This window comes from Protomyctophum bolini, assembly GCF_963924005.1.
Source record: "Protomyctophum bolini genome assembly, chromosome: 23".
NCBI lineage: Eukaryota > Metazoa > Chordata > Actinopteri > Myctophiformes > Myctophidae > Protomyctophum > Protomyctophum bolini.
In genome coordinates, this window is record NC_137884.1 from 13926697 (window position 1) to 13946009 (window position 19313).

At 41.4% G+C, this 19313-nt stretch overlaps 1 protein-coding gene across 1 annotated transcript; it reads left to right on the top strand.

The window, feature by feature from the left end:
* The first annotated feature begins 490 nt into the window (after window positions 1–490).
* On the top strand, window positions 491–18578 carry ttll1 (tubulin tyrosine ligase-like family, member 1). Its single transcript, XM_080757793.1, has 10 exons — window positions 491–613; window positions 879–1017; window positions 3842–4050; window positions 4689–4869; window positions 6505–6642; window positions 7002–7110; window positions 11124–11267; window positions 12285–12371; window positions 15131–15294; window positions 16831–18578. Exons 2-10 carry the CDS (start codon window positions 905–907, stop codon window positions 16958–16960), a joined length of 1275 nt encoding a protein of 424 aa, XP_080613919.1. The 5' UTR covers window positions 491–613; window positions 879–904; the 3' UTR covers window positions 16961–18578.
* The last annotated feature ends 735 nt before the right edge of the window (window positions 18579–19313 follow it).

Genomic DNA, 19313 nt, shown 5'->3' on the forward strand with positions numbered 1-19313 from the left:
ATGAAGGGGGAGAAATGCCAGGATGGCATTTACATCAGTGCGTCCTGTTGCTAGGTTATTTACCCCGCCCGGAAGAGCCAAGAAGAAGCCCACAATAACAACGGCAACGGTCTTTAATTCACTTAGAATTTTGCTGCGGTTGTCGTTGTTTGTTTTGCGTTTGACAGTTTTTATGTTATAGTTCTTTACATTCAGTTTCTTATGCGATAAATTGAAAAGCCACGCAAAGAAGAAAATGCACGACGAACTTTTATTGTGAAGAGCATCATTTGGCCGTGTGAGGAGCGAGCGTTCCGTCATGACTTCTTCTCTGGTACAGTAACATCATGCCACTTGGTGGATCGATAGAGAAATGAAATAGCTAGCTATCACGCTGCAACCTATATGTTGGATTCATACTAGTTAGGGCTATGGGTGATTATGATGTCGACAAACGGACAATGTCGCTACGTGGTGGTGTAGATGTAATGCTAAGGACCGCTTAAGCGTTTGCATCCCTGGGTAAGTTAATACCCGCCCAGCCTTTGCAGCAATTCAGGGAGGATTCTGCTACTAGCCACCTTTATCGAAACCTGATGACCCCGGCTCTTTCTGAACAGCTACTGTGTTGCAGGTCAGTAACTAACTAGACACATGCACCAATTATGCACAATTGTTACCTAATGTGTTCCTTGATTGACAGACAGCATGACATTGCTCTCTCTCTCTCTCTCTCTCTCTCTCTCTCTGTGTGTCTGGCTGGCTCCCTGTTTCTCCTAGTGTTACTGTTAATGTTACACCAATTGTGTATTGTGTGCCACTAAAGTGAGTTTTCAAGCACCTCATGTCATGATAATGAATGAATCCCTCATTGCATGTCTTCCTGTGCACCTGCCCAGGCTGTTCACCTGTGTGGTCCACAGCCATGGCTGGTAAGGTGAAGTGGGTGACAGACATCGAGAAATCTGTTCTCATCAACAACTTTGAGAAGAGGGGATGGGTCCCAGTCACCGAAAGCGAGGACTGGAACTTCTACTGGTAGGATTAGCACCTGAACTCTCACTTAACCCCTCTTCCCCGGCAGGCACACACTGTCCATACAGTATATCATCAACCCCTTCCCACTGTAGGCAGGGATTAAAGCAAAAAACGAATCTCACAACTGGGAATTTGTGTAGGAGTTACGTTTAAACAATTAGCACAACATGTAGAGTTGTGATCTATAGGCGTTATCATTCTAAAACTACATTCTTTCTGTTCTCCATACAGCCAAGTAGTTGAAGAAATTGCAGATTGAGGCTTTGTAACCTTTTCTTTCATGAAATATCAGAGCACCATAACATAAATTTGAATGAATGTACAATTCAAGCAGTAGATACATGTATTATATTGCTAGTTTGACCCATTCTAATACTAATACTCTTTAATATTATAAAAATGACTGAAATCAGGCGACTGAGTGAGAACGTGAATCCATAGGTCCGTGCAGGAGTTGCTGTCTACTGCAGACGACAAGCTTCTATCAATTTACAATAGGCTCTATACCAGGGGGGCAGTGAAACCAATAGTGTCTGAAGCCAGTAGAAAATCCTGACTTCCTGAAAGTTCATATAATGGCCTGTTGTGGCGCTGTCATTGGATGTATTTTGGCCCAACTTCACCTAGACTGTATTACCTTAATAAACATGGTCATGAATACTTTCTGCTTCCCTAAACTAGTTACTAGTTTAAAGTCTCATTTCTCATGTCATAATATTCTTTTTGGAAAACGATGGTCCCATTTATTATTATTTTTTACCATAAAGTCGAGTATGTTCTGAGGGGCATGGCTACCTTTACAGTCTATGATCGGGATCCACCCCCCGCTCGAGTCAAAATAAAAACCAACGAAGAAGAAGGGGGAAAGTCCCACCTTGTTGTCTGGGCCAGCCAATGGCCAAAAGGATCCAGAAAGATGGCGATTTACAATTCAAGGACTGACGGGCTTCATCTTACGTCCATATCAGACCCAGAGAACGCTTTGTCCATATTTATTTACATTCTATGGTCACCGCACAGCCTTTGTGATCTACTGGTAGATTGTGATCTATCTTTTGGGAACCCCTGCACTAGGCTGACATTTCATTTCCATTTGTACACTCTCAGAGTTAACTGGTTAAAACTGGGAAAGCATCCGTGTCATTTTCAGAACAGTGGTTTAGAACAGTGGCTTTCAAAAATAGCAGATATACAAGCATACAGCACTTCACAAAGCTCACAAGTATCACAGTGGGTCTCTTGAGAACTGTGAGCTTGTGCATCTGCTATTTCTGAAACATTTGAGTCCCTGGCACTAAACATTTTCAGATAGGTCCCTGGCACAAAACATTTTCAGATAGGGGTCTGCAGCCATATTAATTTGGCACAACATTTTTGAGAAATACTGATTTAGAAGGCATTTGTAGAATCAGTCTCAAGTCTAAATTAAAACTTGAAGATTGTACAGGGTAGAAATAATATCGTATCAAAGGGGGTCCATGGCCTAATGCTTATCAAACTGAAATGGGTGCTTGACATTTTTTTAATTAAAAAGGTTGTCACTGATAGATAATGAATCACACACCAAAGTCCTTCAATTTCAGACTTTAATGGTGTCATGCAAAGAAATAGTGAAAATAACCAATGCACAAGCTCACAATGTGACACGTTGTGGTTATTTCCACTACTAAAAAGAAAAACGTAAGGCCCGGACGGTTCGCTCAACCGTCTGGGCACCTAGGCTGCTGAGCCAGCCTGACGGCGTGCCGCGGGTTCGACTCCCGATCCCGACGGCCTTTGGCCGTGTGTCTTCCCCCCATCTCTCTCCCCATTTCCTGTCAATCTACTTTCAACATATCAATAAAATATATTGAAAAATATATTTAAAAAAAAAAAGAATAACGTACCGCAAGTGCCTGTCTACAATTCGGAGGCTAGGGGTTTGAATCAATCGTGGTGCATCCGACTTTGTCAAGCGTCTATATTAAACCAGGGGTTTCCAAAGTTGGGGTTGGGACCCCACATGGGGTCACGGGACACTGGCGGTGGGGTCGCAAAATTATGTTTAGTGATCAAAAATATTTTACACACCTGAATAGACTTCAACGGAATGAGTGAAATACAATATAAAAATGATGACAAATACATTTTAACCATGATTGTTACAAAACCTTTATACCCTAGCATTAATAATCTTGGGGTCACGAGTCAATGGCAGCATTAGTTTGGGGTCGGAAGGTGAAATGTTTGGGAACCCATGTATTAAACGAAATAGGGATGCTCCGATCAGGATTTTTGGAACCGATCACCGATTGTTTTTCTCATGATCGGCCGCTACCAATCTTATGCGTAAGCGGCAAATTTGAATATTTCCAAAATTATTATTATTATACAGTATGTAAAAAAATATACATATCACGTAAAAACTGTTCCTGTGTGTGGGGAGGAAGGGGAGATTGTTTAGGACTGTCACAAAGATATTGATATTATACTATATATCTGAATCTGATTGAAATTTATACCACTTAAATGGTGTAAAAGATCGGTGTCTCCAGATAGGATAAATTGCAGATCAACGAACATAGGGAGGGAGTGTTGGGCGGGAGGAATAGGATGGAGGCTCTCTAGAACTACGTCCTGCCGGTGGGGGTTCCTCACGGGCAGTTGAGCCAGTAGGATACAACAGCAGTGACAACTGACAAGTTACACACAAATGTGTGTGGGGTGGAATTAACTGGCAACAACTAAAGTGGTAAATATTACCCTATGACATACCTTAAATATAGGGATAGATATTACTTGATTCAATGGTCAATCATTGATTATTGTTTTATAATGTGTGCAGGATGAGCATCCAGACCATCAGAAATGTGTTCAGCGTAGACACGGGTTACCGGCTGACGGATGAGCAGATGGTCAACCACTTCCCCAACCACTACGAGCTGACCAGGAAGGACCTGATGATCAAGAACATCAAACGCTACCGCAAGGAGCTGGAGAAGGAAAGCAGCTACCTGGCTGAGAAGGACGAGAATGGGAAATACATTTATCTGGGTATGGTAGGAGAATTGTACCCATTCTACAAACAAAACAAACAAAACAAAAACAATCAAAAACATGTATTTTCTGCACACTGCCATAGCTTGCAAACTTTAGCTTACCAGCTACAGCAGTGTGTAGTACTCCATTGCTCCGAAAAACGAAGAAATAGCCTACATTGGCAGCCTTTCACCCCTTGTATGTACATGCACATTTCAGTTAGTAGCGAAGCACAGCAAGACGCCTTTGTTTTAAATGATCCCCCATTAGCAAGTCGGCAAAACCATTCACACCTATCAGCCGGAGTTGCGTTAACCCCCCTCCCCCGCTCGCGGTGCTAATTTGCCCAGTCAATAATTTAATCCATGCTACGCGCCTGGTGGAAACCATCCAGAAATGTAACAAAAATAACGACACCACAGAACCAACGCAGAGACTTTATAGGCGTTCTTTGCTTTCATATGGGATGGTATCAGGATTGGTTTTCAGAGCATTGGCCGTCGGTTTGCTAAGTGCCGGTTATCCCACACATTACATTTTCCCAGACATATCAGTAGAGCTCTTGATTGTCTGGCCTATGTGAGACTACAGCATATGTGTGCCAAATTGATATTTTAATATTATTATTATTGTTTTTAATTATTTTTGTATAGATTTTGTCCCTGTGACCTTCATGCTGCCAGCTGATTACAACCTGTTTGTGGAGGAGTTCCGTAAGAGTCCTAGCAGCACGTGGATCATGAAGCCATGTGGGAAGGCCCAGGGCAAAGGCATCTTCCTCATCAACAAACTGTCTCAGATCAAGAAATGGTCCCGAGACAGTCGTACCTCCTCGTGAGTCATGACACGCACACGCACAATACAGAGTCTAATGGCTCCCATGTGGATGTGGCTAGTTTATGACATCAGGCAGTCATCTACATCTAGTATGATGTACTGTATGACTCCATAGAGGGTATGCGCGTGACATCATCATCATCATACCCGGAAAGTATGTGGGAATGCCTACCGAGTGGCAAAAAACTACTTTCTGGCCTCGACAGCCCATACATCCAAACAGAAAAGTCCAAAGTATCTGATTGCATTAAACGACGTTAAACCACTCTAAACTCACTTTGCCACTCAATTTGCCACTCACTTAATGCATACGCATACTATTTGGGTATTTTCTTATTCGACCTCCATTGACTTCCATTATAAAATTATTTTTTATATATTTATATATATATATATATTTTAAAAAATATTTTTGTTTTTGCTTAAATGTATGCCATGCTTTTGTTTTTGTTTTTGCTTAAATGTAAGTCGCTCTGGATCAAGAGCGTCTGCTAAATGCCTAAATTGTAAAGGAATACACTAAGACTGTAGAATATGTGGAGGTACTTCCTTGGCCTACTGGCAACGTGCACAAGAACTTCATTGCTGATCGGTCCCTCGGTTTGGGAATTATGTGTTTGTCCTGGGAATTAGTCCAGGACAAACACACACTATAGCCTCCTACAAATCCATGCCGTGTGTGTGTGTGTGTGTGTGTGTGTGTGTGTGTGTGTGTGTGTGTGTCACATAGTAACTATAACAAAACTATAACAATTATGCAGCCAACATTTTTTATAGGCAGGGCTTAATTAAGGCCTACATAATTTGTATCTATTTTCTATCCTTTTTATTTTTTTGCTACAAGTTAAATATTTGAGAAGCATTCTCAAAGAGAAACTTTGTGTGCCTTTGTGCTACAACAAACAAAGGGGTTTGGGTTGGGCAGAGTTTGGGTGTTGAACCCAACAATACCTTTAGCCAAAACTATTTTATAGCTAAAAAAAAATCAAAGACTGTTAATTATTAACTCTGTTTGAGTTGCCTTCAACAGCTTTGTTATGGGAGAATTCCACTATGTGCACACATGGCATGACTCACTAAGCCCTGGCCACTGGTTGGTGGATAGATAATCCACTCCCTTCGATAGCTCAGTTGGTAGAGCGGAGGACTGTAGTGGTGATGTCTGGCATCCTTAGGTCGCTGGTTCAAATCCGGCTCGAAGGAGTTGCTTTTGGAGGAAAATAATGTAACAATAGAAGAGTTGAAGTGTGCCTGAATTCTAAAACATACTAAAGGGAGAGAGATGGTTTGCTCAACCAGTGACAAATCATTAATCTTTAATTGTTTATTATTTGTATATAAAATGGGACTTTGTAGGAGAGGTGCAGGCACAAACGCAATGTCCCATACTGTCTGGTATTGCGGTGTTCGTTGGTTCTCACGCCGTGGATGTACAACTTTTAAGTACAGACTGCAACACACTTTACTGCAATAGTACATTTTTCCTGAAGTTTTCCTTTGGCGATCTTTAACTAGATTGACAAGACAATCCACTGTAAAATAACTTGTATCTGCCTCTGATCAAGGCACACGTAATGTGCGAGATAGATAATGCTGTTTGTGATACTTGACCCCATGCTTTGTTGCCTACAGCTTTGTAGCGGCCTCCAGTGGCAAGGAGGCCTACGTCATCTCCCTCTACATCGACAACCCACTTCTGATCGGAGGCAAGAAGTTTGACCTACGTCTCTACGTTCTGGTGACAACCTACCGGCCCCTTAAATGCTACATGTAAGCATCAATCGTTGCTGTCGGGCATAAACCTTCTCTCCATATCTCCATAATTTCAACTTTTTATGCAGTATATTTTTGTAAATGAATATCCGATTTTGTCATATGACAATACCGAGTACATCGGCAAGATATTATAGATTGACGATTTTTGCAATTTCAGAAAGATTTTCAAAGTGAGAGTCTGGCAGTGGGTTTTATAAATATTGAACACACTAAATAAACAGATTTTGCTGGGGACCCCTGGGCCCCACTTTGAGAACCACTGTTCTAACGTAATAAGTACTATTGTTGTTAGGGTTAGGGTTGTTAATTATTGTTATTTAGGGGTGCTGTTCTTTTCTGTTGTGATATTTCAGGTTCAAGCTGGGTTTCTGCAGGTTCTGTACGGTGAAGTACACGCCAAGTACCAGTGAGCTGGATAACATGTTTATTCACCTCACTAACGTTGCCATCCAAAAACACGGGGTGAGTTCAGGCCTGCAGACATCAATGTACATTGTTTCTCCAAGACATTGCCATAATATTAATACTTGTGCCGGAAACCGGGTTCAGATCCAGGGTAGAAGAGGGAAGTTACATAATTTGATTGATTGAAAATGTTATTCACAGTTTGTAGAATGGGTACAGTTCAAACGAAAGTACAGGTCAATACAAAAGCTGCTACTGAGGATATATATAACCTGAAAAAACACTAAGACTTGTTTACATCAGGGTTCTCTATTTTCAATTCATCAGAACATTTAAAGACGTACAAATATACACTTCTATGAAAAAAGGAAATCATCATACAGTTAAAAAAATGTTTTAAAGGAAAAACATGTAGGCCTACTGTATGGAAAAATAAGGGGGGGAGAGAGGGACCCAGTTTTGAATTGCAGGCGCCCGCAAGTGCTCTTTGAGAGTGGTTTTGAAGGAGTCTAGGGATTCGCACAGTGCAGCTTTAAAGTGGTTAAATGCATGCTGGTGCGGTCTGAGCATGGCAGCTCTGACTTCCTACAACTTTCCATTGACAAAACATGACCCATTACCCTTCCTGTCAGTCATTTGCAAACCATCCCCCATCCCCCCCAGTGACAACTGAGTACACATTGCTGGCCCCATCCCCCATAGCATGGACTCCTCCGTGAGTAGGTGGAGCTGTGAAGGGTCTGGCTCTATGCAAGACTAACTAGTAGTCCCTGTTAGTCATTGGTTCAGTAGCTCCCTTCGATAGCTCAGTTGGTAGAGCGGAGGACTGTAGTGGTAAAGCCTGACATCCTTAGGTCGCTGGTTCAAATCCGGCTCGAAGGAATTTTAGTTTTAGCCCAATATATCTTTACTGAGAATATAACTGTACATTGATATTGAAAATGTAATTAAATATAAATAATTTAAATATAAAATTATAAGTAAATATAAATAAAATATAAAATTGCAAAATTGTATACTTATATAATAATAATAATGGATTTGATTTATAATGCACTTTACATTCCTCAGAATCTCAAAGTGCTAAAAGTGCACACACACACACTTATATGAAGGATAAATGTTATGACCACATTTATAATGCATTACAATGTACTTATAAGGCATTATAACAGTTGTTAATAATATAATTATTCATAACAATGTTTATTAAATATTATAACAAATAATAATATAATTTGTGTATAAATATTAAAGTATAATAATAATATAATGTGCTGGTCATAATGCATTATAAACCCAAATGAAACAGCACATTATAACTACCAAGTAACACTTATGTGTAATGTATAACGAGTGTTATGAAGCATTATAAGTGCATTAATGTGGTTATAACGTAATCATCATACTATAATTCTAACAATGTCTGAGTGTGTGTCTGTCTGTGTGTGTGTCAGTGTGTCTGTGTGTCACTGTGACTGCCGTAACTCCTTACTGCCTGCACCAATCACTCCCACTTTTCACACAGGCATTGACCATATGAATATGGAGGGCGTAACTTTTTTCGATTTGACACATTAATGATTATTAATGAATATATTAGTCAATTACAAACGCACCCGGGCGCAGTACCCCCCACGGAGGGTAAATATCTCACAACGGGTAAGGGCTAGTATTTATAATTTACCGAAATAAACAAACGCAAAAAAGTACAAAACTGTGGAATAAAGAAAATGTGATAAATTACATTCTTCCACACTAAGGGCAATAAAAGAAAATGAACGTGTGTGTGTGCACACACACACACACACACACACACACACGTGCACACACAGACAGACAGACAGACAGACAGACATGCAACCAAATACAAATACTCCCACACGTACACAAGAAGGAGTTAACTTGAAGAACTTAAAGATGCAGCTCCTATACTGTACTAGTAATAAACTAGTAATAGTACAATATATAACTGTTCTATATAAGCTAAGACACAACATAAATAAGAACCACATTATTATGTAAGATAGTCACCGTATATGTTTGGTTTTGGTTTGACAGCTGAAAAAGAACAAAGACGTTGTGGATTCTTTACAATATACAAAAACAACTTTAGCCACTTAAACCCCAGCATTCGTATTCCTTAAAAAAAAAAATATATATATATATATATATATATATATACAATGTATGTTCAATATATAGTTATTACATTTCAATTGTTTCTACACTCATGTCTCATTCAGTCTAGAAAGATTTGGGCAGCATCGATATTTTGAGGGAAACCTTTGCTTGTAGATCAGTTATTTTCAGCTACAGTTTTCTTTTAAGCTATTTTCACTCTATAATGTAGAGTGAAAACAAAGACTGCAAATTATTAGCTCTGTTTGAGGTGCCTTCAACAGCCTGGTTATCAAAGCATGCCGCTGTGTACACTACACAAACAGCACAGTCCACTAATCCGTGGCGTCGGTCAGTCACTGGTCCAGTAGCTCCCTTCGATAGCTCAGTTGGTAGAGCGGAGGACTGTAGTGGTGGTGACTGACATCCTTAGGTCGCTGGTTCAAATCCGGCTCGAAGGAGTTGCTTTGGAAAAACTTTAAGTCCTAGTATTGAATCGTAATGTTAACTCTACTGTATGTACAACCTGTCCGACCTGAGGCTCACAAAATAAGTACCACAATGGTTGAAATGTTAATTTTTTTTGGGGGGGTTTACAGGAACAGCAGCTATAAATGAAGAAATTACACTGAGTGCATGTGACTGCAGTTCTGCCTTGGCGCCTTGGCAAATGCCAGGATGAAACTCATTGTCTCCCCTATAGTAATACAGTCAACCCCCTAGCAGCGCCCCCCCCTTTATGTTGTTATTGCTTAAACATGTAACTTTATAATTTTGTGGGATATAATATGATATAATAGTTAGTTACATATAGTGCTGCTTTAATTGTAGGAACTATTCTTAATTGCAATTTAAAAAATGCTTTGTTTTGTGTTACTTTGTACTCTTATGTCGGCTATCGGACTCTGATCACTAATAATCGGTATTGGCCAAGAAAAAGCAAAATCGGTCGATCCCTGTATGTTGGCTGGCTCCCTTCGATAGCTCAGTTGGTAGAGCGGAGGACTGTAGTGGTGATGACTGACATCCTTAGGTCGCTGGTTCAAATCCGGCTCGAAGGAGTTGCTTTTTGGGGGGATACGAGTTCATGAACATCAAAGTCTAAACTGTATAAGCAGCACTCTGGGATTCCCTGTGAATGAAAAGTGCAATACAAATCAAATTCATTATTATTATTGTAGAAGACATCTAGAGAGAGAAACTATTTATAGTTTATATTTATAATTTAATTTAATTTAAACCTTTATTTAATTCTCGAAAAACACACTGAAGGCTGAGACCCTCTTTTTCAGTGGTGCTGAGATTACAAGTCTGAGAAAAGTACAAACAATACATAAATAAAATAACTTGATGTAAAAGAAAATTACATCACATGATTTATCAATTAAAACAGGTACAATTGTATGCATAGCTGAGAGTCACCAGCATTAAAAACTGTTCGCTTAGTAAAAACCATAAATTTGGTCTTAAGATCCAGCAATGATTTCTGGAAATCAGTGTCAAGTTGCAATATATGAACAGGTATAGCAATATAAGAGTGTGTAATTTGCATATAAATTGATATTACAGGTCTGTAGTGTGTTTATAACATTGTTAATATAATATAAAGCTGCAATATGTGACATGCTTTTAGTGAATGGTTATTTTAACCAACTCTCTTTTGAGAAATGATCTTGATCCTGTATTAGAAAAAAAAGGTCTCTTGTTTGTGAGACCTGGGTTCGAATCCCGGGAAGGACATGCATCTTTCCGATTGCAGCTTTGCTGTACCATATGATTCTATGTCAATTTGTACACACAGTGAGACATTCTGGACGGGAACCCCTTTTGGTGTTTTAACTAAGCATTATGTTATAAATGGCAGATCTAGGTCTGCTATTTTTGAAAAATCGTAAAAATGCGGCACAAATCTTTGAATATATATTCTTTCTTTCCAACACTGCGTTCAGGATGACTACAACCACGTGCACGGAGGGAAGTGGACGGTCAGTAACCTGCGTCTGTACCTGGAGAGTACCAGAGGGAAGGACGTCACCAGCCATCTCTTTGACCAGATCCACTGGATCATGGTGCAGTCACTCAAGGCTGTGGCTGTGAGTGGAATGCACACAAACACAACACCACATGATCACCCACCCGTACATAGACGCACGCACACACGGGCAAGCCCAAAAACATCATCTCTGCCCCTATCCTTTGGCATGGGGGAGCTAATTAGACTAGACTTGTATGCCAATCAGAAGGGGGCAGGTTTTCTGGCCCGGCCAATCAGAAGAGGGCAGGTTTAGGGCCCGGCCTATCAGAAGAGGGCAGGTTTTTGGGCCGGGCCAATCAGAAGAGGGCAGCTTTTTAGGGCCCAGCCAATCAGAAGAGGGCATGTCTTAGGGCCCAGCCAATCAGAAGAGGGCATGTTCAAGACCCGGCCAATCAGAAGAGGGCAGGTTTAGGGCCTTAGACATACTAGACCTGTATGTGCCCGTCACAGTCGGCCACCGGCCTACTTCGGAACGATGCAACTTACGTTGTCATAGCACCCGTTTTAACTGTCAGCCGGTGTCCCACATGGAGATCTGTGTATGACCAGAGCCTTTTGTGGTGGTTCTGGAGAACCGTGGGTCCGACCGACTCGATACCTGGCACTGCACTCCCTGTGGGGATGTGGAACGTGTGTGTCGAATGTCAAGTCTTAAGACTTTGAAGTGATTTCAATGCTCTGACGTCTTTAAACAGTAATGGTTCCTCTTATTGAACATACAGTATGCTACACTTATTGCACACTTCCTTTTTCACCTCAAACCTCTTGATTCACTTCCCTATTAAGGCTACAAAACAAAGATACCATCTTCTGTGACAATGGAAATACTATTTGTATGGTAATGGTATTGTACTGGTACTGCTCCTGAGTCCTGGTCCTGTTAAGCTGGTACATGTACTTGTACTGCTCCTGGTCCTGTTAAGCTAGTACTGGACTGGTTATGGGTTTGGTACTGGTACTACTAATGGTACTTTTCATGATGCCTTTACTTACAGTGAGTGTATCTTTTATGAACATTTTCTTTATCTTGTTGACTTACCATCATCTCTCTCTCTCTCTCTCTCTCTCTCTCTAGCCTGTGATGAACAACGACAAGCACTGTTTTGAATGTTACGGGTACGACATCATCATCGATGACAAGCTCAAGCCATGGCTTATTGAGGTGATTTATTTTGCATGCACGTCGCACGCACACACAGACAAACACAGACCCATACAAATATAAAGACATGTAGTCCAGTGGGGTTTTTTTTGTCTGTAGCTGTTGCAGGTTTACATCATACGTTCCCAAATGTTTTCAGTTCAAGACCCAAAAGATACATTTGGTGTCTTCCCCGGTACCAAACGTGTAAAACAAATAATGAAAATAGCCTCACAACGCACAAAAAAACATCTGGATATCATTGTTTTCAGGTATAAACCTCTTATCTTCATATTTTTGAGTGGTGCAACCACTCCTACAACCAGCAATGTCCGTGTACCTGTTTGTTTGTGTACCTGAATGAGCACGAGTATGTGACTTATTTATACCAGTAGGGGGCGCCAGAAACAGAGAGAGGGGTAGTGCTGTGTCTCCAATGAGAGAGAGAGAGAGAGGGGTGATCCTGATTGGATTAAATTGGTATCCTGCCCTTAAAATGCATCTTTTGTTTACTAAAGAACAGGCGGAGAGACGGGGAGACTCATTACTGAACAAACACTATAGTCTTCTATAGAGCATAATGGATCCACTGAAAAATCACCCATTCATTTTTCCCATAGAGATTTACAAAAAATATTTATATCAATTATTTTAAGCCTAGAATCCAACCATCCAGGATCCTGGTGAATCACAACCATAAAAACTTAATTATATGATATTCTGCATTGAATAAATACCCTTTGTTTAGGGGTTTTCATTTTTCTTTCTCCACAGAATAAAACGTTTTATGGTCATGAATCATCAGGATCCTGTATGGCTTGATTCTAGGCTTAAAATAATTTATATAAATATTTTTATCTATGGGAAACATTAATGGACGATTTCTCAGTGGCTCCAGAAAACCACACCCACCACTGCTATGCTCTATAGCCTATAGTAGTCTATACTATAGCAATGCTTTCATATGCTTTCAATATTATAGAGCGCTTAAATGAACAATGACTAGTAGTAACTATAAAGAAGATCCTCTTTCTTGAGGAAGAGAGAGCGAGAGAGAGAGAAATACTTTAGAACATTCCGAAATTCCTTTGTTCCCTTTTAACCTTTCTTTCTTGTAAAGCTTCCCTTAGAGTTAATATTTAATTTTCCACTCCATTGCTGCTATTCCCACTGGTAGAACTGCTTGCATGCCTGTATTAAGCTCTTATTAGCATGTAGCATGATGGATGTGGACAGCTGAGAACTGTGTGTGTGTGTGTGTGTGTGTGTGTGTGTGTGTGTGTGTGTGTGTGTGTGTGTGTGTGTGTGTGTGTGTGTGTGTGTGTGTGTGTGTGTGTGTGTGTGTGTGTGTGTGTGTGTGTGTGTGTGTGTGTGTGTGTGTGTGTGTGTGTGTGTGTGTGTGTGTGTGTGTGTGTGTGTGTGTGTGTGTGTGTGTGTGTGTGTGTGTGTGTGTGTGTGTGTGTGTGTGTGTGTGTGTGTGTGTGTGTGTGTGTGTGTGTGTGTGTGTGTGTTTTATCCCACGATTTTGTAACCCAGTTTTCTTTTTCACCCAGTGCCAATTATCTAATGTAATCCTGGGCGCTACACTTCCTCTGCCAACCTGGGGGGGCAGCGGACTGACCTCATGCCTCCTTCTATGCATGAGGAGTCCAAGCTGCTTCTTTTCACCTGACAGAGGGGAATTTCCCCGGCCGGACGTAGCGCGTGGATGGGACACGTTATTCCGACCAGTTCCTTTCCCCTCCATCAGGTGCCCCGACTGGCCAGGGGGAGGTAGTTTTAGAGACCAGGATTACGGCATGTTTTTGTGAGGGTATCTACCATAGGGGACACGGGGAGAACATGCAAACTCCACACAGAAAGGCCCTATCGCCAACCCCCGCCACGTGCGTTTTGATATACTATTTGATGTGTCTCACACTGTTATAAGTCAAGGATGAGATTTATTTTTGAGTCAATCATAACCATTGAAAATGGAGTAACCTTATGTAAACTAGTGCTTTTTTCTGGTTTTATCGTCTTAGCAGTTTTTGTATTGACCTGTACTTTCCTTCTACATACTCTTCTACAAACTGTTTATCAATCAATCAATCAATCAATCATTCGGAATGGAATTTAAGAAAACTGAAATACTGCAAGTCACAATGGTGACTGACTGTAGTAGTAATTGTGTTTTGTGTGTAAGTGTAATGTTTACAACAACCAGTACACAGTGGCTGCAGCCAACAACACGTTGGCAGTGTAATCCATTTCCTGTCTGATAAGAGACGCTCTCCATGGAGAGTACAGTATGTTCATGCTAGCAGTTAATGACTCATGTTACCAAACTGGATGTTGAAAGTCTGTGCATGCATGTCGGCTTCCTCGTGTAATATGCTTCTATATATATACTGTACATACTGTAGCCTACACAGCATGTCGTTGCTGTTGGGCAGAAACCCTGTATTTCCATATTTCAACTATATACTATAGCCAATCTACAAGCTATGAAGCTAAGCTTGTAGATAAACTATTATACTTAGCTATGTCTTTGTTAAATGTTTAACCAATTAAAAGTATTAACTTGAGCTTGTGTCTAAATAATTACTTTGGATCCAATGGAACACAGTCTCTTTTCGGTTTCTACCCGACAGCGACAATATGCAAGCGTGTGCGTGTGTGTGTGTGTGTGTGTGTGGGTGGGTGAGTGCGTATTTGTGTGTATTTCAGTTTTTTTTCCAACATATGTGTGTGTGCGTGTGTGCGTCTGTGCGTGGGTGCGCGAACGTGTGTGCACACAGGTCAATGCGTCTCCGTCACTGACCTCCAGCACGGCCAACGACCGCATCTTGAAGTACAACCTCATCAACGACACCCTCAACATCGTCACGCCCAACGGGGACGTCCCCGACTGCCGCTGGAACCGCAGTCCCCCCCGAGAGGCCCAGGGCAACTACCAAGTCCTGTGAGTTACAGCCAAACGAGCCATTCACAGCCAAGAGACGGGTTTACGTCCTTACCAATAAGCCTAGAGTTTCACACGGAGGTTAAAGATATTAGCCAGTGTCAGCAGGGCTGCCAAGCTTTTACGTACTTTCCCCTTCCTTCTCCCATTACAAAGCGTGACCCATTGACCTTCCTGTCTGTCACATGCTTCCAGTTGGTAAAGCCGAGCACTGTAGTGGTTATGACTGACAGTCCTTAGGTCTAGTGCTACATGGTTCTTGTACTGTAGTGGTGATGACTGACTGTCCTTAGGTCTAGTGCTACATGGTTCTGGTTATGACTGACTGTCCTTAGGTCTAGTGCTACATGGTTCTTGCTCAAATGTGAAACTCGATTTTCCTCCACAATTCAATTTTTTTTCCTTACAATATTTATTGTCTTTAGTCTGTAGTTGCTGAACATTACTACATTCAAAAGGTGGCACCCTGGAGCCAACTACTGTGGCTTTAAACACAGTCAGACAACATCAAAGTGCTAGACTCCTTTTCCCTCTAGTCCACACCGAATCTCTTCATCAAAATTGCCATTTGAGAGCAACATACAAAAGAGTATTAGTTTGGTGGATTGCTTAACCCTGTGTTTGCACTTTAGCTGAAATAAATACTTAATGCTTGTGTATATTGCTAACCAGCACACAGTTAAATCCTGAACAAAGTTGTTTTTTTCATAGTTCAGAATGCCCACCCAATTCTCAGCATGCTGGAATGTTACCTAATTCGCTCAAAATGTTGTCAGATGTTGTCCAGTAATACCTTCCTTGACACTGGACTGTGTATTGTTTACTTCTATGTGTCAGGATGTTATGTGAATTCCATTTGAAGCTGGTTCAAAGTGTCTTTCGTATGTTTTTATCTATACTAAAAAAAAAAAAAAGCTTTCATTGACAATCTGTCTCTAGATTTCAGCATTTATTTTGTGAGTGTCTTGCAGTTTAGACTTCATGGTTTCATGTATTGCATCATACCGCAACACATACCATAAGCAACTCCTTCGAGACAGATTTGAAACAGCGACCTAAGGATGCCATTACCACTACAGTCCTTCACTCTATCAACTGATCGAAGGGAGCTGCTAGCTCAGTCACCACACACACACACACACACACACACACACACACACACACACACACACACAAATCCCTGTGAAAGCAACTTGTATGCTCTGCGTTTTCACTCAAAATCCCTTTTCTCTGTCTGTTATTTTAGTCGCATCCTTTCTCACCTGCACCCCTTTACTTCCGTCCCCTGTGCCCCTCAGGTAACCCTTTACTTCCGTCCCCTGTGCCCCTCAGGTAACCCTTTACTTCCGTCCCCTGTGCCCCTCAGGTAACCCTTTACTTCCGTCCCCTGTGCCCCTCAGGTAACCCTTTACTTCCGTCCCCTGTGCCCCTCAGGTAACCCTTTACTTCCGTCCCCTGTGCCCCTCAGGTAACCCTTTACTTCCGTCCCCTGTGCCCCTCAGGTAACCCTTTACTTCCGTCCCCTGTGCCCCTCAGGTACGACGAGGAGCAAGCGCTGAGCGAGAACGCAGAGCGTGACCTACGGAGCCGTTCGGGTCAGTCTCTGGGGTCAAAGGGCACCAGAGGGGGTGCAGGACTTCGTCCCACTGCTGCCACCTGGAAGTGAGGTCGCTGCACACAGCCATGATGACTGTTGTCTGTACATTTCTCGAGGGGTCCGGCGGTCAGCTGGGGCATATATAGGGAAGAAAACGGGGCCAGCCACCCAGACCTTTTGTAGGTTACCCCACCTTCGGGACGGAGCACCATCCCCCCTCCTTTCCTGCATTTCATAGACAGACACACAAAGGGCTGGACAAAACGCATGATGATACCACAGACAACCTGCTGTTGCAGAGGTGACAAAAAGGGGGCGAGAGTTTGTGAAAGTGACTCGAGTTGATTTTTTTGAGTGGAATAAAAAATAGAAAAAATAAAACTGGGAGAAGCATTGAGGAAAGTAAACTTGAATGAAAGATACTATGCATGATTACAGACTGACGCTTTAACGTGAGGTGGCTGCTATAGCATTCAGTGAGAAGGGTAAACTTGCAGTTATGAATATATAGCTGTAGAATTTTGTATTGTGTGAAAGAAAGTGTGTTGGGTGAGAAACAAAAGTTAAAAAATAACAGCACTGGAATGGATAGAGAGTTAGAAATTAAGGACAATAATTCAGTCATTATAGAATTAGACAATTTAATGTACATAACCACATCATAGAGTTTATCATTTTTTAATACAGTATTTATTATTCTGTATGTAATTCCTGTGGTGTTTTCAGTCAGATTGATTGTATGCTAAAACTCATTGCACTTTTTGTTTTCAGTAAGTTGCTTGATTATTTAAAGAAGTTATTCTTTTTCCCCTCACAATGGAGATCGAGGTAAAACACAACTTCAGTGTTTCTCGAGTCTACCTTGTGGAGTCTAAAAGCCCCACTGGCAGCTCTAGAGACTGTGCTGCTCCCTAAGGTAGCTCTCCACAGCACCGATGTCGTCGGCGGTAAGCACTGGAAAGCGCACGTTGCCGAAAATCTGCGGTTGAAAGGGTGGTTGGTGCGCTGTCGTGTCGGGCATTCGACCGTCGGATTCGCAGCGGGCTTGTTGTTGAAAAAGACGTTAAGCCATAGGTTTATTTTAGCACCATTGTAGCCGTCTGTCAGTGTCGGCTCTCAGGTGCATTCAGCAACTTTCTTTCACCTTCCAACCGGCTGATCTCCTGATTTGTAATCTTTTGTAGTCTGTTTGGTGGAGAGCTACCTTTACACCTGAGGGGTGGCGCTGGAAGAAAGCCAGTGAGGTCACTCCGTGGAGCATGGGGGAGGCATACGTTAGTCCGACATAACAATAGTCCGACATACATGGCCAGTTAAGACTCACCTGTGACTCCGACATACGTTGCCGGTTAAGACACACCCTTGGCTTCCGTGTGCAGTTAGGGTCAGGTTAGGGTTTGGCGTAGGGTGTCGGACTATTGCGTGTCGCACTGTTAGTACGTCGGACCAAAGATATGCACCCTGGAGCATGAAGGTGCACAGTGAATTCCATGGCAATCCAGCCAGTGCTTTTTGAAATATCTTGTTTGGTAGTAAAGTGTTGGATCGACAGCCTGAGCCAACATTACAATCCTTGCCCCACTAAAATGTATCATTTATCATTAAGTATTTAACTTAATTATAAGCATGTGACAGCACTTGGTTGTCACATACTTATTCAATGCCCCTGAGAGATGATTTAGGCCTTTACAGGACTGAATATATGTTACCTAATTAAATAATATTTACTTATTTTAATGTATGTTTTGTTGTTGGATTTTTTATATTTGAGGTTCTTTATTTAATTTCTTTATTTTTCGTAACGGCGTCCTACGCCATCACGTGGACGGCTTCAGTGTATTGAAGATTGAAGAGTTCCAGTAGAGGTTTTGTAGATGCAGTCGGTTCCAAAGTTTAAAAATAATTAAATTAGGTCATTCACATAAAACAACAACCGGGACCAGCGTTACTTTTCATGGTAAAGTTATGAAAAGAAACGACAATAAGAAATCTATATCCCATGTATTAATGATAATATATAACCGAAAGATGTGTGGTTGAAAGCTTTGTCCCATTGACATTCCAACCAGTTCCATGCTAACTGCACCTGTTCCTCATTGGAATGCTAAGACACAGTTTATTCAGGTGCTTCTATACCCAGGCCCTGTTCATAGTTCATTGAGTTCAATAGGTGGCACAACTACACCATTTAACTTATGTAAATGGGATTCTTAACAACAAACAAACTGGCCCCTATACAAACAAATCTAATTGAGTAAAGGTTCTTCTATAAGTGGCCTCCAAGGAAGGCACCAGCTTTATCTGTCTGTTTTGGTTTTGAGAAACTGTGACATTGCACCTTGATGGTCATGGCTTAAGGACTTTAGCTACAATTGTTTCCTTTTTTGACATTTCTTCTGATGCATTTACATGGTGGTCTTTC

Excerpts from the sequence above, each read along its gene's own strand:
- ttll1 (XM_080757793.1), top strand. The coding sequence starts at position 905 with ATGGCTGGTAAGGTGAAGTGGGTGACAGACATCGAGAAATCTGTTCTC. Across the intron at positions 6,643-7,001 it reads CGGCCCCTTAAATGCTACAT|GTTCAAGCTGGGTTTCTGCA; the intron begins GTAAGCATCAAT and ends GTGATATTTCAG. Across the intron at positions 11,268-12,284 it reads AGTCACTCAAGGCTGTGGCT|CCTGTGATGAACAACGACAA; the intron begins GTGAGTGGAATG and ends CTCTCTCTCTAG.